This window comes from Monodon monoceros, unplaced genomic scaffold, assembly GCF_005190385.1.
Source record: "Monodon monoceros isolate NGI ecotype Baffin Bay Population unplaced genomic scaffold, NGI_Narwhal_1 Super_Scaffold_6, whole genome shotgun sequence".
NCBI lineage: Eukaryota > Metazoa > Chordata > Mammalia > Artiodactyla > Monodontidae > Monodon > Monodon monoceros.
This window is the reverse complement of record NW_021703783.1, coordinates 95,062,070-95,088,485: the sequence shown is the minus strand read 5'-3', so window position 1 is coordinate 95,088,485 and position 26,416 is coordinate 95,062,070. Positions and strand designations below refer to the sequence as shown.

Genomic DNA, 26,416 nt, shown 5'->3' with positions numbered 1-26,416 from the left:
TGTCTGCCACTCACTGGACCCCAAGCATGTAACAGCTGAAGGGTTCAGCTTCTTTCCTGGGATCAGATGAGCCTTCCAAAGTACTCATCGAGCTTCCAGACAGCAGGGCCTAATTCTCACATCTTGGAAGACTTCGCAGTCCATGCCTTCAAGGGGAGGGTGGGGCTGAAGGCCCCCTGGAGTGTCTAAGCTCTTCCGTGACGAGACCCCCAGCTGGCCAGGCAGGTTTGGACCCAGCTAGGAGCTGTGGGTGGCGTTAGGGGAGAGCACTGGATGAAGCCTGGGTCCACAGAGCTTGTCACCTCTCCTAGCTTATTCAGGAGGGTGGAGCAGGGGTCTCCTGGAAGAAAAAGGCCTGGCAACTTGGTCCCGGTGGAGGTTCAAGGCCCAGCTTCATGGAAGCTGAATTGCAAGAAAAAGCAGCTGGGGGCTGGGCTCCCTGAGAACGAGCTCCCCATAAGGGTGGAGGCAGAGGGAGCAGAGGCAGCTCGCTGGATTTGCCCAGCGGGCTCCCAGGGACAAAAGGAGCGTCACCAGGGACCCATCCTGTATCGTCCCATCGGGCCACGGGGGCACCTGGGGAAAGATGGCTGTAAAGCATGAGTGAGCCCAGAGTGCTGAACCACCTGCACCACTGTGTAAACCCCGGACACATCAGAGCCCGTCTACACTGAAGGCAGCAGGCGCACACGGCTCAGAGCTTAGCGGCTGCCGCCTGTCAGCAGAGCGGGTACCAGGCGCTTAAGCGGCGCTTGCAATGTGGCAGCACTACCAGAGGCGGCAGCAGCCGCGGTGCGCCCCTGCCCCTTCCCGGGACCCCTGCTCAGGTACACAATGGCCTAGAGTAGCAGAAGCGGTGCCTCAAATAGAGCAGCTCCTCTCCACCGGCTATGGATGGGGACCCAAGGCCCAGGACCGGTCGTTGTAGGCACCTGTGAGGCTCTGGTGGAGGGGAACTCTTTGGAAGGGCATATTACAGGTGGGCCAGTCTGAGGACAGGAGAGGGTCATTGAGGTCTGACGCCATCACAGGCTCCCTCAGCCTGCTCCCCCAGCCCCATGGCTCTGGTTATGACCCACAAACATAGGTCTCCAGAGAGGCTCCTCCCCTGCAGGCCCATTTATCACCCCCCGCCCCCATCCCCGGCCACTGGACACCTCCCCCTGCATATCCCAAGGGCACCTCCAGCTCATGAATCCCAAACAGAATTCAACACCCTTCCTCCAACCTGTTCTTCCTGCCCCATGTGCCTCCTCCATGACGGGCAGCCAACACCCATTACCATCCTTGTCTCCCCACGCCCCTACCTCCTAAATCTATCACTACCACCACTGCCACATCCCTGTTCCAAGCCAGGTCCAAGAGAGGTGCTCAGTGAATGTTTGTGGGCTGGCTGGCTGGATGGGTGGGTGAGTGGATGGATGGATGGATGGTGGTTGGATGGATGGATGGATGAACGGATTGATCAATGGGTAAGTGAACAGTTGGGTAGATGGATGAGTGGATAGATCGATGGGTTGATGGATGGATGAAAATGGCAGAACTTCTACAGCACAGGGAGCTTTGGAACTGGAGTTGTTACACCTGCCAGTATTTTTCTTGGGCAACACCAGGACCCATGGTTTGACAAGGGCTGGATTAGAACTTGCTGCTTTGAGAAGAGGCCAGAGCTAAGGCCATTTTGAGATATTCTGTTTGGGGGGGACGAGATGCTCCGGCAATTTGAACACAAGGCACAGAACTGCACGTGCCAACCACCCCTGAGGGAAGCTGGAGCAAGCAGAAGGATGCCAGTTATTGGCACACGGAAGGTCTTTGGCCTCTGAACTCAGTCCAGGACTCAGGACTTGGCCGGGAGGACGCCACTCCTCCCCTACATGCCCCACACGACACCCGGAGACACAGAGGAAGAGGCACCCGGAGGACTTCTCTTTCTTTTTACAAAGACTTTATTGTCTGACATGCTTGACAAAAAAATTACAGCCACAATCAAGTTATGCCGAAATGATTGAGGAGCATGCCGTCATCTTCATACCTCAAGGACTTTTAATGAATTTTCTTTTAAAGTAACAGCTGCCTTCATAACTTTTATTTTCCACATAAAAATACACCATATTCTGAAGGTACCTTAGGAAAAAAAACATTTTTTTTTTTAAGTTTATAGTTCTTGGTCCGCATAGAAATTCAGTAGAGGTTACTGAAAGGGCCTGGAGTCCTCTCCACCCCACGCATTCACACACATGCCGTGCGTCAGAGGTGTCCCCAGAGACCCTGTAAACATCCCCGGCTACCAGGAACCACTTGGGCCTAAAAGGATTCCTGAAACCCTGCACCCTGCGGAGCAAAGCTGGCCTTGGCCAACGTGGTGCTGCTACTGGGCTCCCCGGATGGTGCCCCTCACCCCACGGGGAGCCCCACTTGAGTAGGGAAGGAATCATGGTCTCCTGGGATCCTGGGCACAGAGAACAGGGTCCTCCAAGACTCCAGGGGCTCTCCATGAGAAATGAACCAGACAGGTGCTGAATAGGACCCTTAATAAAAAAAGAGCCTTGGACCGTGCATTGCCTTGTAGGGCAGGAGCTTTGAGTGGTGGGAGAGCAGGGGCTGTGAAGCCAGAGACCAAGGTTCAAATCCTGCCTCTGCCTCTTTTGAGCTGTGTCCCCTCAGGCAGGTTACCTCACCTCTCTGATCTCAATCTCCTCGTCTCCAAAAGGGGGACAGCCGTACCCACCTTGCAAGACTGCTGGAAATGAGATCATATCTGCAAAGGGCTCATTAAATGCTGGTCCCAGGCTTGGGATTAAGGGGGGGTGAGCAGGGCCCTCCTCTCAGGTGTACAACTTAAGGGGCGCCAAAAAACTCATAGATCGAGATAAATGATACTATTTTAATGCAATTTTTTAAAAATCAAAATTAATGCAGGAAAAAAAATCTATGATGAACAAAATATCCAAATTTTAAATAAAGGCAGAATCTGACCCTGCACGTGCTAATCCTGCCTCACTGGCCTCACCCCAACGAGGCCCTGCTGGTTCTCTGTCCATCAGAGACTCAGCCCAACCCCCCAGTCCTAATTTAAAGAAGAAAAAGAAGCCCGCCCTGGGTGGAGCTGCCGGAACCGAAGCCCATCTCTGTCTCTGTGCCATCTTCCCGTGGGGGCCGCCGGCTGGCACCCAGGGACATGGCAGCACGACTGTGAACCATTCAGCCTCCCTCGGCTGTGGGCACGGCAGCCAAAATCCGAGGGGCGAGGGATATCCCACCGGGGTACAGGACCCAGTCGAGGGCGATGAGAACCACGGGGTCCACTTCATTAAATTAAGAGGGGGGTGTGAGCACACGTGTGTGTGTGTCCACAGCCATATGGGCGTGTGCAGGGGGCAGGGCAGCCTCGGCCCGCAGAGCCCTCAGCCTTCTGAGTTCTTCAGAGCAGCACAGCCCCCAGGGCACCAGGGGCATCCAGGACTTGGGAACCCTCCAGCTGGTGCCGGGCCCTCATCAGCCTCGTTCCGTAGAAACAACCCCCCAAGTCCAGGCTCCGAGCGGGTGCCCGGGATGCTCAGGCCACAGTTTACATCAGCAAAAATGCCCACAGGAAGAAAACGGGGGATCAGTGAAGCAAAGGGCTGGTCGGCCTGGCCAGGTGCGGCCCGATTCCTGAGACGTCCCTGACCGTTCCCTCGGATGCCTGGAAGGAGCGGAAGGGCTGCCTGCACTCAGGCTACGACACGCCCTCCCACCCCCCAACCCTGAGGCTTGCAGCCACACAGACCCTCGGTGAGAAGGAGATTTTGTGCCAGAACTCCCAGGATCTGTCCAAGAGCAGCGGCTTCCCAAACCCACGAAGGTGTCCAACGGAGAAGGATAAAGATTCAGTCACTTCCCAAGCAGGACAGGGCCACGAGCGTAGGAGGTCCTTTAACAAGGAACACACGGAAGGGACACGCAGAAATCAGTGATGAGCACAGAACCCCTGACGGACCTGCAGGGTCCTGACTCCAAATGACAGAAGGCTGAAGAGTCAGGGGTGATTTTCTTCATTCCAAGGCCTCAGCCCGCCTGCTGGGCTGGTCCCCGCAGCCGGACGGGCTGTCTGCATGAAAGGAAGGGGGGTTGGAGGTCCGTGCTCTCAGCTAGGTGTACGTAGCTGATGCGGGTGGGAAGCGCTGGGGCCGTGGGGGCAGTCAGGAGTTCCGGGGTGTGGGGAGGTCGATGACTATGGGTGGGTTCACGGGCTGGTAGTTCACGGTGCACACAGATGCGTTCACATAGGTGGTTGTCCCATCCGCCATGACTCCATACCCTAGAAAGTAAGCACACGGCTGTCAGGGCTGAGAGGTGACGCCAGGACCCGGGGCAGTGAGGGTGGTCAGGTTGAGTGTGGTAGTCAGAGGGAACTCAGCCACAAGGGGCTGGAGATGTCAGGGGCGAGCTACTGAAACCATCAAGTACAGGCTCTTCATCTATAAATGGTGACGATGACAGATGCTCCTCCCAAGCCTGCTGTGAGCAGCAAATGAGATAATAATTCACATGCTCGGCCCAGTGCCTGGAAAGCACATGGTGAGACATCATCACAGTCACCACCACCATCATCACCACCACCACCGTCACCATCACCATCTCCACCATCACCACCATCATTGTAACCACCATTATCATCACCACCATCGTTGTCATGTACTTTCTTCTCATCACCTCTGTCCCCAAACATACCCTCTTCCCACCACATCTACTGGTCAGAATCCTCCTCAACCTTGAGCTCAGCTCACCTCCAAACCAAAAGGGACACTTCCCTTCCTCTGCGCAGGCTACCCACCCTTTGGAGCCTGCATTTCTCTTGTACAATCATGCAGGGGTGCGGTTTGGATCACACACAACCTTGCATCTGAGGGCACTACACGCCCACAGTAGGTCTACAGAAAATGACAGACGTTACTATTATCCCACAGCACAAGAGCTGTCCATCTCTCCCATGACCTTTCAGATCCTGCCTTTGATGGCTCATCTGTTGCCCAGGAGTCTGTGAGCTCCCTGGGGCTGGAGAGGTCCGATCACACCTCTGCCCCTGACAGCACGATGCAGAGGAAAGTGGTCGGATGTGGACCAAGCCATGTGAGTCCCAGGGGCCCTGGCCCAAAGCAGACAGAGGCTCAGGAGGCCAGGAGACAGCTTGGGGGAAAACCATGCACTTCCTGGCAGGGGACAATGGGACCAGGAAGCCTTGGACAGGTGGGATAACGGTTCAAAAGGAGCAAACTGGTGAAATCAGACTCCAGTGAGGAAGCCTGAGGTCTCATGAGGTGAGCCCCGTGCAGTGACAGGCTGGGGCAGTCACGGCTGGAGCCGACATCACCAGTCACCTTCACGGCCACCCTGCCCACTCTCCCCAGGTGACGTGGACATAGCAAGGGGTCCTGCCCCCAGGACAGAAGGCAGAACCTCACGGCTGTCTGTGTGTGGGGGGCGGCGGCGGGGGGGGGAGATGCCAATAACGCCCCTTGGGCAGGCAGGCAGCCCTCCCCATCCATTAAACACCTACTGCATGCCAGGCCGTAGGGATGTGAGCAACAAGACGGGCCACCTGCCCTGTAAGGAGCTCACAGTGCGCCCCCAACTCGAACACCTCCTCCGTGTCGCATCCAAATGTCCCCTCCTCCAAAAAGGCCCCAGCCATCTCCGAAGACTTCCCAGGGCGGAGGAGGCACAGCAGAGCTGCAGGGCTCCAAGGAAGTAAAACTTATTTCTAAGTCTTGCTAGACTTTTCTTCCATCTTCCTATGATAAAACATTTCGGCAGTAGCTAACTGACAGCCGACACGTGGATAGGCATTTACGAAGTGCATGTAGGAAAGGGCTATTTCCCTCTGGTCAGGGAGGAGGTGACTGGGTTCAAGGGAGGTGAGACAGCCCCCCGGAAGGGCCAATGAGGCGTCCCGCCCCCCTGCAGGTAAGGCCCCCACCCCCGCTGACCTTCATGGATGTGGCCGAAGACATGCAGCCGCGGCTGGACGCGCCTTTGCACCGTGTTGAGCAGCTCCACGCAGCCCACCCGCTGCATCTTCTTGGGGACCCAGTCCAGGAAGCCTGGCAGGGGAGACAGCAGGAGGGCGATGACGGGGCCCAGGCCGCAGCTCTGCAATCTCAGAGACACAGTGGCCCTGGGCCCACCCTGCCCTGCTCTCCCCACCCTGTCCTGCCAGCCTCCAGGAGGGAAGCCTGGCTCCAGCTCGCACTGCCTGGGGCCTTGCAGCCTCATCCTCCCCTGCTTCCCCTTCTCCTCCCCTGCAGGGCGGCACGGAGAGCCCACTTATAAAAGCCCGAGTAGGCCAGGCATGATGGGGAGGGAGCAGTCTCGACAGCTGTGAGCCCCCCAGACCATTCATGCTCAAAGTGGTCTCAAGACTGGCATCCGCCCATTGCAGAGAGAAGCAAACTGAGGCCGGAGAGGGACAGCGGAGGCCCAAGGCCACCCCAGCAGGTGGCAGCAGAGCGGACCACGGGAGCAGGATTTCCATGTTGGAAACTTTCTAAACACACATCGCAAAATCATGAAAATGAACTTCTTCATCCACTGTAGCCTCGAGCACGTGGGCCATGTCTGGGTCTGCTCACACCGCCAGCCTCCCGGAGCCATCCCATATGGCGGCTTATTATCCTCACATGGCTACACAAACCATAGGAGAATGACTGGTTACTCCAAGCAGACAACTAGGGTTCATCTCAGCCCCTCTCTGCTCAGGCGGGAGAAACAGGTTTCTACAACCGCTGGGAAAGGGAAGAGGAATCCTGCCACTCAAAGAATCTGACAGGCTGCAATGGACCTGACTTAGAGCTGAGACAGAGAAAGGAGGGAGAGAGAGAGAGAGAAACAAGAAGGAAGAGGAGGAAGAAGAGGGGAGAGGCGGGGAGTAGGCAGGGGACAGGCTTGGAGCAGACACTTGGGCTTAAGTCCCAGGCTCTGCTACCTACTGGCTGTGTGACCTTGGACAAGTCACTTAACCTCTCTGTGCCATATTCAACAATTCATCCAACAACGGGCTGGGCTGAGCACACAGGCGCCCCCAAAACAGGAGCTGTGTGTTGTGTGTGAAGCAGGCGTGGTGAGGCATCCAGAGAGCAGGAACCCAGAAGATGCTGTTGGAGGAGTGGATGGAGGGGTAGAAAGGGGGGAAGGAGGAGAGGGAGAGAGGGAGGGAGGGAGGAAGGAAGCATAAAAACCTGCCTCAGAGCCTCACTAGAAGCCACATGTCACGCCTAAACCACGTCACGGCCCTGGGCCTCGGGGCTCCCTCCGTTTGGAAATGGGGGTAAGAAAGCCTTCATTTCAGCACTTTGTGAGGGTGGAGGGAGGTGCCAAGGGCTCTGGCTGGGCGTCTGGCACACAGTAGGTGCTCAGGGCAGCTTCTCCCTGAACAGGTATCTGAGCGAATGACTCTGGAGCTACACTGGGCCTCACCTGACAGCCCTTCCCACCTGGGACGCCCTGCCCGCACCCACCTCCCTCCCTGCCTCTCCCAGACCCGATGCCGAGACCACCCTTTCTGTCAGCCTCTGCAGGCCCCCTCTGACGATCTCTGTCGCAGGCTTCCCTCATCCTTGACCATGTCCCACTGGGCTTGGCCGTTCGGTGTCCCTCTGCCTGGCATCTTGGAGCCTTCAAGGCAAGCACTGCATCGGGTTAGCTCCTGGTCCCGCATGGCCCGGCCCAGCCCAGCCCCAAACACCAAGGGAGTGATGACAGGTTTGGTGGAGGCACTGGTGGGGGGGAAGAGCAGGACTGCTGGGAGTTTGGACTTCATTCTAAGGACTGAGGGAGCCACAGAGGGCTATAGAGGGATGGCATGGCATAATGGACCATTCAGAGAATTCCCTCCTACTGACGTGAGGAGAGTGGACTGGGTGGGGCAAGACTCAGAGCTGGGGGACCAGTGAGGAGACCACGCTGGTCATCAAAGAGACACAAGACACTGGCATGGACGAGGTGGGGACAGCAGTGGTGGAGAGGAGAGAAAGGAGCTGGAATGCAGTTTGGGGGTAGAATCAAAGGGACGAGCTGAGGGACAGGAAGCAGGGTGTGAGGAAAGGGGGGGGGGGGGACTGAGAAAGGGGCCTGGATGGCAGACGGCAGGCTAACGCCGAGATCAGGCGAGCAGTGACATCAGCTTGGCCAGAGGGGGGCCGAGGGGCCGGGGAGGAAAGCTGCTGGCGGTGGAACCACAGGCCCTGGGGACTGTGGGATGGGTGGTCTGATGGGGTGGGGGGGTGCACGGGATGGGGCCCGGTGAGAGTGACCTTGGTGGTATTCAGCCCCCAGGACTCAGGTCTGGAGCGTCAAGGGCCCAGCCTGCCTTTTGACCTCCCCGAGCCCCAAGGTACCACGTGTATAAAAGGGGCAGCTGATCTGACCTCACCACGCGGCTGTGAGGTGACACATCGAGCCCCCGGCACACAGTCGGTGCTCAGGAAATAAGAGCCACGACGGGGTGACCTGTCCCTGGTGCCCCAGCAAGCTGGACTCAGAACAGAGCCCGTCCGCAGCTCCCCTCCACAGGCCCAGCTACGCCCCCGCTGCCAGCACCCACACCCCCTGCGTCCTCCCCCAGCAGGAGCAGGTGTGCGCGGGGCTGGCTGAGTCTTACCCAGCGGCGGTCCGTGGGTTACCAGGACGTCTACGCCTTCGGGAATGAGGTTCCACTTCTCGAGCAGCGCTTGGCCTCGCGGGAGGTTAAAACCCCAGCCGTAAAACCAGGGCTGCCTGTGGGAGGAGAGCACGTGGGTCAGAGAGGGCCACCGAGAGTGGGGGCAATGACACGGCAGGAGAAGCAGGCCATAGTGCCAAACGGCCATCAGGGCCGGCCGGATGCCCAGAACCTCCCGTCCAGGGAAAGGTGTGGATTCACCTGGACTTGACCAGCCTTTTTCCTTTTTCTATGATGAACAAGTATTATCTATGTAATTTTTTTTTTTTTTTTTTTTTTTTTTGCTGTACGCGGGCCTCTCACTGTTGTGGCCTCTCCCGTTGTGGAGCACAGGCTCCGGACGCGCAGGCTCAGCGGCCATGGCTCACGGGCCCAGCCGCTCCACGGCATGTGGGATCTTCCCGGACCGGGGCACGAACCCGTGTCCCCTGCATCGGCAGGCGGACTCTCGACCACTGCGCCACCAGGGGAGCCCTATCTATGTAATTTTTGAAAATGAAAGTGAAAAAGAAAATCAACTTCTACCAAAGGGCTCTCTTGTTCCAAGCCCTTCTAGGGAAATTCAGAGAACATTCTCACCTGTCCCCGTGGTGGGAGAATGCTCCTCCATCCATCCTCCTTCCTACGTTTGGGGCAAGTGGAGCCCCAGCGGAGAGAGTGGGTCCCAGGTGGAGGATGCTCCTTCCTGCCTCTACCCAAAGCTCCCAGCAGGGGTTCCACCGGGCTGAGTCCAACCCCAACATTAAGGTCAGGGCTGGGTGGACCGAGGCCATTTAACGGAATTCCTACCTGTCGCCCAACCCGGACCTAGACTGATCAGTGCAAGTCATTCCCCTCGATGGGTTCAGCGGTGAGCATGTGACCTAGATCCTGCCAGTTGGAGGGAATTCCAGACATTTCTTTCAGTGATGAGAGACAAGAACACTGTCATCCCTGCATACAAACCACTGAGCTTCTTGCCCTGGGAGCTGTCAGTACCTGTTAAACTGTCCCAAAGGGAGATGGCTGGTGCACATGACCCAGGGGAGCAGCTGGATCAAGTCGCACCTGACACCCACCATACCTCTGCACTTCTCAGTTACATGGGCCAACAGAAAGCCACTTGAGTTGGGTTTTCATTTACAACAAAAGTATCCCAACTAAGAATCAGCCCTTAGGCCTAAGTCATTATAAGTTCCCCACATTAACACAGCTCTTTAGCATTTGCAAAGTCACCATCATCACCACCAACACCACCACCTTTACTATCGTCACCGTGGTGGGCCAAATTGTGTCCCCCCTAAAATATATGTTGGATATCAACCCAGTACCTGTGAACGTGACATTATTTAGAAATAGGGTCTTTGCAGATGGAATCAAGATGAGGTCATACCTGATTAGAGTGGGTTCTAATTCATGACTTGTGTCCTTATAAGAGGATCACGTGAAAACACAGACACAGAGAGGAAAAGGCCATGTGACAATGGCCGTAGAGATTGGAGTGATGTGTCTACAAGCCAAGGAGTCCCCAGGCTGCCAGCAACCACCAGAAGCTGGGAGAGTGGCACGGAACAGATCCTCCCTTAGTCCCCGCAGCAAGAACTAACCTTGGTGACACCTTGATTTCAGACTTCCAGCCTCCAGAACTGTGACAGAATCAATTCCTGTCGTTTGAAGCCACACGGTTTGTGATAATTAGTTATGCAGCCCTAGGAAACTAATATAATCACCATTACCACCATCACCTCCCCACCTGCCACCCCAGGGACCTCCACACCTGCAGCAAGGTTGGCAGACAGGTCTCTCTCTCTTTCTGTTTTATGGGTGAGGAGACCGAGGGCCAGGGAGTAGAAACTAAAACTTGTCGCCAGCATTTTCTGCACACCTGTTTTTTTTGCCAGGCGCCATCTAATTACATTATAGGGATAAGTTTATCTAACTGTCAAAAGAATCCTGTGAATTAAGGGCTGGGATTATTCCCATTTTTCAGATGAGGACCCAGAGGCTCAGAGAAGTGAGCTGGCTCAGGGATCTGGGCCCCGTGAGGCCAGGCACCTCATGTCCATTCGCTGACATACTCTGCACGAGTTGGTAATGGGGCTGGCCTTTCACACTCAGAGCCTCTCGTGTGTCAAAGCTGCCACTAACACCCCTCTCATGGCCCAGGAGCTCCTCCGTGGGAGGCTGACACCCCTAGCTGTTGACCCAACGTCTCTACTGCATTGGCAGCCACGCAATGCACCTCTGTGGAACCCTAGGGCTTCCATGGAACAGCATTTGAGAACCCCGCTTTAGTCCCACCATGGCAGGTTCTGGACAGGAAGACTGAGGTTCAGTGAGAGGAAAGGAGGTGCCCAGGGTCACACAGTGGTCAGTGAAGAAGTCATTCTGGAGCCCAGATCTGACCCTCTCTCCCAGCTGCCGTCAAGCCTGCAGCGCCAAATCCTGGAACGTGGGCTTGTGAAGGAAGAGGGTGAGTGGCCATACTGGTTGGTCATTTGGGGTCAAAGGTGCTTTCACCACTTCAGACACCTGAGGGATCCCGTCCGCTGCCAGGCTTTGCTTGTCCGTGACCCCCGCCTGGGACACTGGGTCCCTCCTCTCCTCCTGCCTGCCCCTGACCCCACGCCACGTATATCCTTCCAAGCCCTCTCTGCTCCAACTTCCTTCCCACCCCGAGTGACGGGCACCTGCCCGGGGAGGAGCAAATGTTTGTTTAACAAAAGGTGTTGAGTGACAGAGAGCTGGATGAATGAATGAAGTTGTTAACGGGATGTCGAACAGGACTCTTCCTGTTGCCTTGGAATCGCAGCCAAAACTTCAAAGCTGAACATGATCCCCAACACTGGAATGAAAGCCCCCAGGTACCACCCAGGGAAACTTACTAAAAATGAGCAGAATATGCCAGGCCACCATCTCCCCACGCCCCTACCAGCCTAAGTTTTGATCCTGAGGGAGACTTGTGGCTACTGTCTTGTTCTTGTGGGGGGATGGGGTTCACCCACACCCAGCCATGAGTGGCTTCCAGGGGGACCACCTGTACAGGTGGGGGCCTGGGGATCTGTCCTCTGGGCCCGTGAGAGGAGAAACAGACAGTGAAGGGCAGGCGCACAGGAGCTGTCTGCACCCCCAGGTTTGGGCTGTCCCAAGGGATCCCCACCCACAGGAAGTGCCCTCCGAGTGACGAGACCAGGTGGCCGGGGCCAGGGAAGGCAGCTGGGTGGGTGGCACTGGGAAGTCCCTCGGAAGCTGCCTACTCCCTCAGTCACACCCGACTCAGGCCTGCCTTTGCACTTCTGCAGAATGCTGAGGGTTCTCTCTGCAGAAAAACATCTCCACACACACACAATTTTACATCCACCTTCGAGGGAATCTTGGGATCAGACGGACCTGGGTTAGAATGGGTCCACCTCTAACTACCTGTGTGACCTTGGGCAAGTGGCTTAACTTCTCTCTCTGCCTCAATTACCCCATCTGTATAATGGGCATAATAGCAATATCCTTTGCCTCAACAGGGCTTTGAAAGGATTAAATCAATTAATCCATGTAAAGTGCTTAAAACGGTGCCTGGTCCAATGCTTTGCCACTGCCATCATCCCCAACACCATCATCCCCAACATCGACACTGTCACCACCACCACTATCACCATCGTCACCACCATCACGACTATGGACCCCTCCTGAAACCCACTCACGGAACCTGGATGAAAAACCTTTGGCCCAGGGCAGGGTTTTTCAAGCTGCATTTTGAAGGGTCAAACAGCATTTTAAAAAAATAAAGGAAAAGGGGGAAATAAAGAATAGAAAACATCAGAGTACATCATAGCACGGAAGGGATACTTTAGTTAAATATATTTATATTTAAATAGACACCCACATAAGGGTGTACTGAGTCACAATGTAAAAAAAACAAATGCTTTTCCTACCACGGTTCCTGGTCAAAAGCAGTTGGCAGCCCTAACATACTGAGCTCACAGCTCTGCAATTTCTGAAGCCCTCAGACCCTGGGCGTACGCAAAGCCCCACTTTGGCTAAGCCAGGGCGGGGTCCCTGCAGGGAAGGCTGCAGCAGCCTGGAAGCTGCTCATAACGCCAAGCCCACTAGTCCCCCCAGAAGCCCACAGCCTGTCAGCTTACAGCAAAAGGAGCAATGCCTTTCTGCTGCCTTCCAAACACAGCATCCATTTTTCAAAAACCTAATCAAATATTTACAAGAGGGGACAAGGCCTCATCTGCATGGAGAGGAGGCGTCTGTGAGCTCCCATGAGCCACAGCAAGGAGTGACTTTTTGGAAAAGACACTCTGTAACATATCAGAGACCCCACAGACCCCCAGGAGCTGACCCACATGAGCCCCTGCCTACGTCCTCCTCCAGTACTAACGAGCCTTCCTCTGGGGGTGGCGTTTCCCCATAGATATACCTCCGTGGTTCTTGGAAACACATCACCTCAAATCCTGGGAAGGTGGAATCCACCCTGCCCCCTGGGACGCCCGGAGGGGTTGCTCAAGGGCAAGGAAGTTGGCATCAGACACTCTGGCTCTGCCCCTGGGCTGGACGCACCCAGACTCTTTCACCGTGTAAACTGGGATAAGGATGCCTATGGCCCCAGATCTTACCCCATGAGGGCAGGGGGGTGCTTCTTGCTCGATGCTCTACCCCACCCATTGCCTGACACAGAGGGGAGGGAAAGAAGGTGGGTGGGAGGAGGTGTAAGGGAATGAAATTGCACCATCATCGCAAAAATGCCTCCAAATTCCCAGGAGCTCTGTCACTGGGAAAAGGGGATGTTCTGGCCTTTACTGAAATTTGGGGGGAGGAGGAAAAGTCAGGTCATGCATGGAAACGTCCAGAGGAGACATTTCTCAGGGCGGCCCGCAGGTGGGGAGGCCTTTCTCAGGGGTGGCCAAGAGCAGGGCCAGAGCAGCGGGAGAGACGGACTCTTCAGGGTGACCTCACTCCCCAGGGTCTGGAAAAGCCTTCGGCCACTCCTGCGTGACGTCCATCCAGGTTTGTGTCATGGGAATGGGAGCCTAAGGGATGGGGGGCACCAGCCCTTCCCGAGGGCGCAGTCGGCCCCAACGTCCCAGGCGTCCTGCGTTTGGTCACTTGACCCTCTCTCCTCGCCCAGCAGGGCCCTTTGGGGCCAGAGGTGAAGTGCGAGGCTGCTCGGGGTTCCAGACAGAGGTCAGGGCAGGCGGGGGCTCGCAGGGCCTGTCATCCAAGCAGCCCGGATCCAGCCCGGCCCCGAGCTCCCCACCCACCCTGGGGGCAGCCGTGGGCTGAGACCCACGAATGACTGAGACGGTGGGTGCAGACAGAGCCACGGTCCCCATCCCCAGCGCAGCTGGCGCCTGGACGCAGCCTCACTGCCCTGAGGGCCAGGAGCCCTGACGTCCACCCACCGTCCGGGACACATCACAGACCCCGAGGAGGTCGGATGGATCAGAATTCCGACAGAGCCGTGGCAGGCGGCTTTATGTCCTGAATTTCTGTCTTTCTGTTCTAAAGTAACCATTGGAATAATTTCCTTACAGAATGATAGTTGCCATGACAACCAGAGCAAATTTTCCTTTTCTGAAACAGATGTCTCATTTAGTTGAAAATTAGAATGTGAACAAACCCATGGGAAAAATTAATTCAAACTTTAACAGAGCGGTGAATACAATGTAATCTCTCAGAGGTTAACCCCTTAACAGCTTTTTTGTGTGCTTATGGTAACCTTCGAATCCAGTCTAATTAGGCCCGCTTAGCCAATATAAATGACCTCCTCGTGGCCAATCATTAAACGGCTTCCCCCTGGAGCGTGAATTCCCGGTTCCCTAATGGCAGATGGGAGGGGGGCGATGCCTGTCTGTAGAAAACGGCTGAAACAGAGCCTCCCCTGCTCTGGGTTTTCCATCTCCCCAGGTAAGGCACACGCCCCAGGAAAGGGGGTGTACCAGGGGCCATTCAATTAGCCTGGAGTATGGCCACCCCATTTCCCAGGGATGCTAGGGGGTGGGGGTGGAGGAGGCCCAGGGTGTCCTGGGTAGAGCTGGGCCCAGTGGTGCACCCAGGCCAGGGCGCAACGCCTGAGGGCAGAGGCCAGGGGAGGGGGGTCCCCTTGAGAGGCCACCTGCCAAGGGGTCACCGAGGGGACACCCACACAGGCCTAGCTCCAAAGGCTCTCCATGAGCCTCCAAATCCTCACACCCACCCCGAGGGGCAACAGCCATCACTGCTTCATTTTACAGATGCACAAACTGAGGTGCACAGAAGTACAGAGAATTGCCCAAGGTTACCCGGTAACCAAGTGGCACAGCCAGGGCTCCAACCCAGACAGCAGATTCCAGAGCCTGTGCCCTCTGCTTCAGTCCCAGAGTGATGGCAACAGGACCAGAAATCCTGCCCACCTTCCCCAGCAAAGCCCACTTTACCAGCCACTTTCACCCCTCAGCTCAGTTAATCCTCAGGACAAAGCTGTCAGGAGGCCCCCACTTTTGAGATGAGGAAATGATGGCACAGAGAAGTCATGGGTCTGAGGACACTCGGGAGGCCAGAGGGACCTGGACCAGGGTTCCTGGCTCCTGCATCCTGTGCCCGGATGCCGCTGGGGCGGCTGGGCCCCAGGTTCTCCCTCTTCAATGGCAGCTGCCTGCCTGTCCCTCTGAGCCTGGCTGCACTCTGGCTCCTGGTGCCCCACCTCTCATCCACCCTGTGACTCTTCTAGTCCAAAACCTTCCATGGCTCCCAACTACCTCCAGGACAAGCCCGAGCCTCATGGCCTGGCATGCGGGGGCCTTGGGCTCTGCCCCATTCCACCTTTCGGACCAGCCTACTCAGATTCCCCAGCGAGCTCACCACCCACCAGTCACGACGATCCTCTGTTTCCTGAACAAGGCCCAGCCTTTCCCCACCTCTGGGTTTTTGCTCATACTGTTTCAGCCATCTGAAATGCCCTTCCTAGCCTCTCCTCAGAGTCCATGACCCATTATTTGTTAAGGCCTGGCTCAAAGGCCACCTCTTCCAGGAAGCTTCCCCTGATCACCTCCATCCCCAAGCACAAGTGACCCTCCCTGCTCTGAGTGCCCTTATACAGGCTCCTTCAGGGCAGGCCTGGGTCAAATCATCCCTGAATCCATCCTGCCTAACTGATGGCTGGGCCCAGGTGGACCTCAGGGTGGGTTTGCACAAAGCGTGCCTGAATGAGTGAACGAATGAATGAATGATGGAATGAACTGACAGGTGCTCTACCTGGCAGGCAGGCAGGTGGGAAGAACTAAGCATTAACCCTCCCCTCCCCACACCCTCCCCAGGAGCCCTCCCCAGAGCCCCTGGCTGTCGTGAAGCCCTGAGACCCACCACCAGGTCCACAGCCAGAACCAGAACTCTCGCCATCTGTGAGCCTCCCATTCCCCCTCACCCTGCCACGACCTGCCTGGGGGAGTCCTGTGCCCATTTCACTCATGAGGCCTCAGAGGTGATGCTCACCTCCTCGGCTGCATCCCGACTCACCGCCCTTGGGGGACCTTCCCTGCCTCCCCAGGCAGCCCGCTCCCTAGGTGAGGGCAGGGGCGGCTGCCCTACAGGTGGCAGGGAACAGCCTCTCACAGTGGCCCGCCCCATCCCCCCACCGACCAGGTGCTCTCCCACTTCCGCCTCTCCTTCTGCGGGGTGAAAGCTGCAGTGTGGGCGGGGCAGGGACCTCTCCCCACCAGCAGCCAGCCCGCCCCTGAGCTCTCAGACAAGCCTGACCAGGTCCACTCCCTCTCCGGCTGCAGAGCGAACACTCATCTTGACCCTCATCTGTTTGTTCTTCCTGCCCCAGTACCCCCTCCCCCAAGGGCCAGGCTTTCCGGGGCCACTTCCAGGGAGCCAAATACAGCCTCTGCCTTCTCTCAGGGACAGCCAACACTGAGAGCGTCTCTGGTGAGGATGACACGTGGCACTGGCCCACGTGCGTCCTGGGACCCTCCCAGCGCTCCAGTGAGGCTGCGCTCCCACCTGCAGCAGGGAAGCCAAGGCTCAGCGTCGGTGACACGCCTGGGTCCCCCGAGCGAGTTCCTGCTGACTCCTCACCCCACAGGTGGCCCCCATTCCTGGGGACGTCCCGGTTCTGGTGGAGGCAGGTTTGCCTTACTCCTTCCCTGCATCTCCCGGGCTTGGGAGCCGAGCGGGAGTCTGGGGGAGACGCTGCCACAGCAGGGGAGCTGTGGCTGCCAGCGAGGGGGCAGGGCCAGGACGAGCAGCGACGTGTCCCCGGGACTGTCAGTCACACACCTTGCCCCACACACACTTAGGGCAAGTCAGCAGCAAGACGAGTGGAACCAAAGAACGGGGGTCCTTTGTCTTTCCTAATGAATTTCCCCCACCCTTCCGAGGTGCAGAATCATTCATCTTTTGTTTCGCTGGGACTCCTCTGCAGCTGGGAGAAGGCAGAGGACTCGTTTCAAACATTAATCTCATGTAGAAGAGTGCGCGTATGTGTGCTGAGGGGCCTTCTAGAAAGAGAACAACAATGTGAAATCAAGGAAGATAAGGATAGGAAAGGAGCAGAAGAGAAATCCCGTGCGTGTGAGAGAGGCTGAGTGTGAGAGAGGTGAGAAAAAGTGTGCGTGAGAGTATGGGTGCTCATGTGTGCGTGTGTCATGTGGTGTGCATGTGTGCGTGTGTATGGCATGCGTCTGCATGTGCGTGTGTGCACACGCTCGTGCAGAGAGAGCACAGTGTGGGTCCAGACACGAGGAATTTCTTCCCTCCATCAAAATTCGTCAACTGCCAGTCGTGTGTTAAGTCTGATGAGTATAATATCCGGCGGAGGAAGGAGAGGGAAGTGACCACTGGTGGAGGACACTGCTTGGTCCCTCGGGGACCCTCCCAAGCCTGTCGTGTCCCTGTCACAGGACCAAACGAGGGGGCACCGAGGCTCGGGCAGGGCTCGCGGTCAGCAGGCTTCCCAGCTTGTCTTGAACAGATACAGACTGTTCCCAACTTGATTTGGGCTCTAGACGGGAAGGGAGGGAAGTACCGCTGAGGTTCTGTGATGCTCCGACCAGCACTCACGGGGCCAGGGATCTAGGCCCCCAAGGCCAGCCTCTCGTGGTTCTGCAGCCCAACAGGGGCTGCAGGAGGGACGGGGCCAGGCTGGCAAGCAGTAGCCGATGAGACAGGTCAAAGCCAGCCGCCCCCCCACCCCCAGCTCCCCAACTCCACCCACCTGGGCGGGAACCTGGCACCACCTCTGCCTACAGCTGAGATCTTGGACCAGTGGCTTGACCAACCCACGCCTCGCCTCACCTCTCTCCTCTGTAAGACGGGGATGAAGGCAGTCCTGCCTTGTCCTGTGGAGAGCGACAGGCAGAGCAGGTGGGACCACTGTGCAACAGTCTCATGGTAAGTTTGCTGAATGAGGGTTTCAGGTGTTGAAGGGGAGGGAAAGCCTTGGCCTCTTGTCTGAACAGATCAAGGCCACGGTCTGTGCTGAAACCACCTAGAAATGCAGGATGAAATGTAAATAATCACAGCGCTAGATGCCCGGGGACTGCCAGCCTCTGAACCAGGGAACGTGGGTCTTCATGGCCTTGAAGCAACAAGAGAGAAGGCCCCGGTGGTCAGCAGGGGCTGTGACCAGAAAGCTGGGTCCCCAGAGGGATTCGGGGAAAGAGTGGACCACGGGGAGGCCTCCACCAGAGGGAAGCTTCCCCTGGACCTCTGACCCAGGCTTCCCCAGGCCGTGAGCCCGTGGGCCCAGGAAGCTCTAATCCATGAACGGAGCAGAAGGGGGTCCCTGGCCAGGTGCACCCACAGACTGGGGTAGACATCCTCTCTGAGGGGCACCCCTAAACCTGGCTGCCCAGGATCCCCCAGATAGAGCCCTGCAGAACGTGAGCGGGCAACCCCAAATTACGACACCCCAAACACCTCGGAGAATTACCAGAGAGACTGAAAAATGAGTATTTTTTTTAAGAGGTGAAAAAGATTTTCTTAATAGAAAGAGCAAAGGGTGAGGTGGCTGGAACTGAGCCCCAGGCCCACCCATTCCTCAAGCAGAGCCAGAAGGACGGAAGGTCCGGAGCCCAGTGCGGGGCACAGCAGTCCAAACTGGGCTCACCGTGGTCTCCCATCAGCTTCTGGCGGTGGCGGGGACAGCGGGGGCAGTGCGGGCTCTCTCAGGCCCTGGCGCCACCGGGATCCCGCTCCCCTGGCACCCCCTTGACCACATTATGGTGAAAGGCATTGAGAAGCAAGGGAAAAGCTAGGAGTTCATTATTTCATCCTCTCTATTGTTTTTTCCCGGAAAGATGTATTTTATCAAGTCTTTTAAGAAGCATTTTACGGGCGTCCCTGGTGGCGCAGTGGTTGAGAGTCCGCCTGCCGATGCAGGGGACACGGGTTCGTGCCCGGGTCCGGGCAGATCCCACATGCCGCGGAGCGGCTGGGCCCGTGAGCCATGGCCGCTGAGCCTGCGTGTCCGGAGCCTGTGCTCCGCAGCGGGAGAGGCCACAACAGTGAGAGGCCCGCGTACCGGAAAAAAAAATAAATAAATAAATAAATAAATAAAAATAATAAAAAGCATTTTATTTTAGCACCTCTCTGTCTGCTGTTCTGGGTAGGGCCTCCATCCTTCCATCCCGGCCCATCTGGGCTCTCAGTTACTGTGGGACCTTAAGCCAGTCGCTTCATTTTGTGGGTCTCAGTCTTTTCAGCTATACAGTGGGGACAAGGGTCAAACCTCACTCATGGTTGTGAAGAATTCAAGCAGCTGGAGCAGCTAGAAGTTCAGAGCCTTTGGGTCAGCAGTGAGAAGAGTAACTGTGCTACTGCTGCTGTCACATCAAGAAGCAGAGCCCCAGCACCTTCAGGACACAGATTTTAAATTCCCAGGCTGCTCAGTTCCTGCCTTCTCCTCGCACCCACCCCCCGCAGCAGGCCTGCTCTGTGCACACAGGGAAGCGGAGGGAAGGCCGTCAAAGGCTCACGCTAGAACCCACGGCCAGCCTTGTCCCGGGGCCACCCTCTCTGTGCCCGCAGCCCCTGCAGGCTGTACGTACACAACCCCCTCTCTGGGCAGTCGAGGCAGTAGCTGGAGAGGTTTGGGGGTAGGTGGGACCACCGTGTGTCGAATGCCTGCGTGCCAAGCAACTTTACGCACAAGACCTCTCGGAATCCTAAGAATAACCCCACGAGGGGACTGTCCCGTTGTCATTTCACAGAAGCCGAGATCCTGACCTGAGGTCACTCAGCTGGGCCCCGCACATCCTGGCTGTTTGGAGAGAGCTGGTCCCTGAGGCTCCGGCTGCCCGCCAGGCCCTGCCCTGCCCAGAGGCAGCCAGGCCTCCTAGCTGAGGTTCAGGCTCCGCGCCCAGACGCCCAGCAGCGGCCCGGCCACCACTTCTCAAAGTTTCCTGTCTCAGCAGGTTTAGATGTCTTCTTTCAAAATACCAGAAGTAATTAGACCAGATGGACTAGCTGTGTGCCAACTTCACTCCCTCCTTCACTCCTTAAAAAAAAAAAAAAAAAAAAATCAAGGCCGTTTTCAGTTAAATGAGAACAAAAAATGCATCCAAAACCCATAAATGAATACGGTATGTATACGGAATTTTTTTTTAACACTTAGGATTTTGTAACAGCTGAGTTCTTCCTCTTCTTCTGAGGACGGTTCCCGCCCCCTTCCTCTAAGCTGCTCTCGGCGAAGGCTCAGTGCCGAGTCTGCGTCTGAGGGGCCCAGAGATGACTTCCAGAAAGTCACAGTGCCCCGGGGGGGTGGCCGTGCAAGCGCACGGCTCTAGTGAGCCCTCCATCCCTCCCATGCCAGACTGGACCGGGGAAGTGGTGATGCAGCCTCCCCTGGAGTCAGGTCCCTGATCTCCTGGAGCCTCAACTGTTCTAGTTGGGAAAAGAGACATGAAAGAAATGGGTTGCTGGAGTAGTTAAGACAGTGTGGCCCTGGAGCTAGGTGGGCTGAAGGAGCAGGCGATAGCCCAGACACAGCCCCCGTGTGCCAGGCAAGGAGGGTAACACAGAGCAGCCAGGAAGGATGATCTCCATATTTGGTGCCAGGCCAAGTGGAAAATCCCAAAACGGGATCCCTACCTCACACCATCAATGCGATCACTGCCAGTGGGCCCAACACCTAAGCATATTGATAAAAGGCAACACAGCGAAGATGTGGGAAGATAATAAGGAAACATCTTCATGACTTCAGGGGCGGGATTTCTTAAATAGGACACAGAAAGCACTTACTGCAAAGAAAAACAGTGACACATCTGACTACACCAAAATTACGAAGTTTGAGTCATCTGAAGGCACCATGAAGAGAGGGAAGAGGCCGGTCACAGGGGAGGAAAAGCCACATTACACATCACATGTGATGAAGGGCTCGCATTCAGAATACATAAAGAATCTCTACTAACCAATACGGAAAGGGCAGACAACCCAATTATCTTTTTAAATGGGCAAAAGACCTGAGGCCTTCACAAAAGAAGAAATCCAAGTGGCCAAGATTCTCAAGCTCGCGGGTCGTCAAGGGAATGCAAATGAAAACCACCTTGAAATATCAGCACAGCCACCAGATGGGTACGATCTGCAAGGCCCACAATACCAAGTCCTGGCAAGGAGGTGAGGCAGAGCACTGCTGACAGGGGAAAAACTGGCTTCGCCCCTGCCAAAGAGCTGTACAGTGTATGACCTGACCACTCCGTCCCTGGGTGTGTGTGTGTGTGTCCACATGCACGCACATTCAGGAGTGAATCTCTATGTGCACTAAGAGACGTGTGGAATGTTCATAGCAATATTATTTATAATGGACCCAAAGCAAGGGTGGTGGGAACTGGTTAGAATGGATAAATAAATCGTGATATATTCATACGATGAAATCCTACACAGCACTGAGAAGAGAACCAATCACAACTGCACATGACGACATGGAAGAATCTTAAAAATATATAATATTGAGTGAAAAAAAGCAGTCATGGAACAACGCATGAGTCCATTTTTATAAAGTTCGAAAAACAGGCAGAACCCAACTGTCTCAGGATACGGGTGGCCAGACGAAACACAACATGCCCCGTTAAATTTGAACTTCAGACAAACAGCACAATTCTTTTAGTGTATGTACATTTAAAATATTGCATAGGACATATTCACATTACAAAATTATTCTCTCTCTGCCTCTGACCATCCTGCAAAATGGGATTGGTGATGGTGCCCTGTCACGGGGGACACAGCCAGGCCGGACCCATTCTTGGGACTCCAGAGCCCTGCAGGGGGCCAGGCACCTGGCGGCCACTGTGTGCCTCCGAGTGTGTGTCTCACAAGAAGTGGAACCATTCAAATCTGACCCACCAGTCTCCCAAGCAGAGCATCCCCTGGCGGTAACACTTAGGTAACACGGCGACCATGAGTTTGCTGTCTGCTTCCTCCTCCGAGCTTGCTTTGGTGAGTCCTCAATATCAAGGCCAACCTCGTCCCAAGTCTAGCGCCAAAAGGGCTTCTCTGAGAGCAGGCCCGTGCATCCCTCTGCTTACAGGGGGTCATCAGCCTCAGGCAGAGAAACAGTGGCCCTCTGCATGGGGGAGGAGCTGGGAGGACACCAGGCCCAGCCACAGTGTATCTCTGCTTGCATGCCCCTTGTAATGGGCAGCTCACCACTCAGTAAGGCCCAACTGCCTCTCCTCTGGGCTCCTGCCTGTGGGACTGTCTTCCCACACTGCTGAGAACCTGCCTTCTGTGTCCCTGCTCTGCCTTGTAGGACGACACAGAACAGGTCTGCCCCCAGCGTGGGTCAGCTTTGCCCACATGCCCCAGGTACCACTGATATTAGGTTACTTATGGCTACTGGTTTATCTGATCCCTGATCCCCGCCTGCTGGTGTTACGATGCTGCTAAAGTCGCCTGTATTCCACGTGTTAGTCAATATGTTAAGGGCACGGGAAAAAGAAAACGAAAACCCTGAACATCTGAATTTAATAATAATCACTACCAGCTTTGCTGTCCATCCCCTCCTAACAAGCTGCCATACGCCCAGGCGCCGGGGGCTGAGCTCGCCCAGACTAAACCTCGACAGACAGTGGGGATGGCGAACAGCCCCCCCCGAGCCAGGCAGAGTTGGCAGCCAGGCCACGAGGTTCTTTGGCCAGGAATACCTTCTTGGGGACTGATAAGCGCCACTTCCCCAGTGTGGCTTCACCTGACGACACCACAGAGAGGACCCTGGTGCCCCCTTGCCCAGATGGAAGACAGAGGCTCAGAGAGACGTGACTTGCCGAGGTCAGATGTGAAGTGAGAGTCAGGGCTGTGGGGATGTCCCTGGTGTGTCTGGGTCCAGGGCACAAGCGTGACTGAAAGTCAGCTCTGCACACACGAGCACTGTGCCCCTTCCAGGCCTTGGGTGTGATGTACCAGGTCCCCATGGGCTGAGGACATAGGGCTACAGGAGTTGCGACTCACTGAGCGCTGGGAGACCAGGGTGAAGCCACCGCCCACCGTGGCAGCCGCCAGCCCAGCCTGATCACCCAGCCTCTGGCCTCCGCTCTCTCACTGAGACCCTGGAAGCCACACTCCGCCCCCAGCACATCCACAGCCCTCTGAGCCTCCTGCGTCTTGCCGGGACTGTTTCCTCTGCTGTCACACCCTTCCCAGCCCCCAGAGCTGCTTGTGTCTATGGCTCTCCTGTGGGGAGACTTCCCCGACCCCAGCTCCCAGAGCTTCTCCTCCGCGGCTCTTGTTGAACCAAGGAATTGGTGGCTGATGTGTCTCCCACGAGGGTAAAAACCCCGCGAAGACGGGAGCTGCATCTGTCTGGCCCATGCCACGTCCCCGGAGTGGCCATGGGACAAATACTTGATCAATGAATTAACCAACCAGTGGGTGGCCATGAGAACATCATTTTGATCCCCAGGTCTCAATGGGCCAGCAAGGCCGATGTGCATCCTGAGGACCAAGGAACACATGAAGAGCACGTTGCTCCATGCCTGGCACACAGCAGGCGTTCATAAAAGGGCCTCCATCTTGGAGCAGACTGAGAGTCAGGAGAACCACTCACGGTGTGGCCCTGGGCAAGCCACGTCCTCACCGGGGCCTCTACTTACCCTTCTGTAAAAGGAGGTGATTGCAGGCCTGGTCCTACCCTAGGGGCTGTTGAGGTATCAGCGGGAACAGAGCTCTCTCTGTCCTGGTCTCCACCCCAGCGGCTTCCCAGTAATAATAACCACAACCAACCTCCAAGGCCACACTCTGGGCCTGGCCTTCATCTGGATGGGCCCACGCAGCCCTCACAACCCCCCTATAGGGTTGGCAGTACCATTTCCCTGTATAGAGGGACCAGAAAGGCTAGGCACTTGCCCAGAGTCACACAGCTAAGAGGTGGTGTTACCCCAATTTGAACAACCCTTCCCTTACCACCCAACCTCCCAGCCACTACAGTTGCTGAGATTCCGGGGGCCTGGTGGCAGGGGCCCACCCTCCCAGGCATGCAGGTCCCAGGGGGGAAGGTGGCAGAAGGAAATCAGGATTAGTTCCATGATGCCATGGAAGCAGGTGCAAGCAACTGGCTCACACGGGGAAATTCAGTGAAACTTCCCCAGCACATGAGCCCATGTCTCACCTCACACCACCTGCTCCCAGTCCCAGACGGGGCCTAAAGGAACCCAGGGTTGCTGCATGGAATGCCAGCTCACAGCCTGCATCTCAGAATGCAGACGAGGTGCCGTCTAGCTCTCGGCATTAAGGGCTGCGAACCAACAGCAGGCCCAAGAAGAGTGCGGCAGGGTCCGGCACATCACAGGGGCTCCGAAATATGGCTCCTCCCTTGCCTCTTCCACCTATGGAAACCCCACACCTCCTTCAAATACCCCCTCCAACAGGGAGCCCTCCTGGATCTCACCAAGCCCTCCTGGGGTCCCTTCTCTGTGTAGCAGCCTGGTGCTGGGCCCGCCATGGCATGGGGTCGGGGGTGTGCGTCCAGCTGGGACGAAGGTAAGGGTCAAGGAGAAGATAGGCACTCCTCTCACTCAGGCCCCGGGGGGCCTGCAACTAAAAGGTCCAGAACTGCCCGTGCTGGAGCCACAGAAGTCAAAGCAGAGATCACAGGCAGCTCGAGCACAGAGCAGCTGGACTCCAGCAAGGCTGACAGCTCTTGGCCTGCAGCTGGCATAGGGGACCACAGGGCTGGCCTGACATCCCGGCCAGGAGCCTGGGGAGCTGGCCGTCAAAGGGGTTCTTCGGGGCCCAGCTGTGGGGCTGCACAGAGCTGCTCTGGGTGGGGTGGGAAGGACACTGAGTGACACCTGCCAGCTCCCACCCCCTGCTGTCCTCCATCCCACGTCTGGGTCCCGGGCAAGGCTGTGATGGAAGGGGGCTCCACATAGCAAATAACAAGAACGATGTCTCCATTCGCGGAAAGCCTGGTGCAGCCACTGGGCTCAGCTGAACCCTCCTGACATCTTTGCAACCACCCCCTGCAGGAGGTGCCCCATCACTCCCATCGTGCAGAGGAGGAAGCTGAGGCACCGAGAGGTTAAGTGACTCACCCAGGGTCACACAGCCCATAAGAGGTGAGGCCAAGAGTTGAGCCCAGGCAGTTTGGTTCCAAAGCCGTGCTGTTAACTTCTAAGCAATCTAACTTTAAACAAAATGTTGTGTGTATGGGTGTGGGTGTGTGTGGGTATGTGGGTGTGCAGGGGAGACAGGGTGTTGGAAACCACTGGACAAAGAGATCCAGTCCAGATTCCCTGGTCTGGCACCTGACCCTCCTGACCCTCTAGCCTCATCTCCCACCGCCCCACCCCTCCCATCGTGCTCAGCTCACCTCCACGCCTTTGCTCACGCTGGTTCCTCCTTTGACAATGACCTTCTGGTTTTTTGCCTAACAGACTTCCCCTCCAGGTCTGGGCTCTCATGGCCTGCCAGGCAGACTTGGCCATCTGCTCCCCTCTCCTGGCCTTGGCCCCGAGCTGATCACATCCCTGAGGGTCCCCCACCCCAGTCCTCGTCAGGACCTCACAGGCCACCGGGAGGGTTTGTGGAGACCCTGTGCACGGCGAGGACCAGGAAGATGACAGCAGGCATCTCCTGGGGCTCAAGGAAGGCAGGACAGCCCAGCATCTCCCCTCTGCCCCATGAGGAGGCCTTGGGAGGATGCGGCCACGTCCTAAACCCCTCACAGCCTCTAGCCAGCAGGTGGTCACCACGTGGCATCAGCCAGGGCCGCCCCAGGGCTCCCCAGCCACACTGTGTCAGCAGCCGCTCTCCCTGAAGTCCCTGCACCCGGACAGGCCCCGGGTCCCCACAGATCGCCCGTCAGCCTCCCCACGTGTGCTGCGCTGGGTGATGGTGCAGCCTCAGGCCCTGTTACCCCTCCACGCCTGTGAATGCCCTTCTCTTCCCTCGTGGCTCAGGTCACCCCACCCCCTCCAGGGAGCCTTCCAGAATCAAGTCACTCTTTCAAGCACGTGAGGTCTCTCCTTCCCGTGTAGGGTGTCCTCCTCACCCTGCCAGCACTTGGCACCCTGTGGCCATTGCCAGCTGGGCCTCTAAGGGCCACGTGGTCTATCCAACTACAGGACGGGGATGATATATCAGCCCTCACAAGGCTGAGCAAGGATTAGAGACAATCCTTGTGGAGATTTAAGCCCAGGGCCCAGCTTACTGGAACTGTTCAGGAATGATCTGCTGCCACCATCAACATCATCACAATCTGAACCACCATCATCACCATCACCATCACCATCATCACCATCATCACCATCATCACCATCA

At 56.5% G+C, this 26,416-nt stretch overlaps 1 protein-coding gene across 3 annotated transcripts in view; it reads right to left on the bottom strand.

Moving 5' to 3' along the window:
- Positions 1-3,745: 3,745 nt before the first annotated feature.
- MPPED1 (metallophosphoesterase domain containing 1) overlaps positions 3,746-26,416 on the bottom strand; it is a 75,384-nt gene continuing 52,713 nt past the window's right edge. For 2 of the 3 annotated variants that reach the window (XM_029206098.1, XM_029206097.1), the window contains exons 5-7: positions 8,642-8,757; positions 5,973-6,086; positions 3,746-4,303 (exon numbers count right to left, since the gene is read on the bottom strand). In XM_029206098.1, coding sequence (XP_029061931.1) covers positions 4,185-4,303; positions 5,973-6,086; positions 8,642-8,757 — 349 coding nt within the window. In that variant the 3' untranslated portion in view covers positions 3,746-4,184. The remainder of the gene's footprint in view (positions 4,304-5,972; positions 6,087-8,641; positions 8,758-26,416) is intronic. The other variant, XM_029206099.1, reaches the window with a different exon arrangement.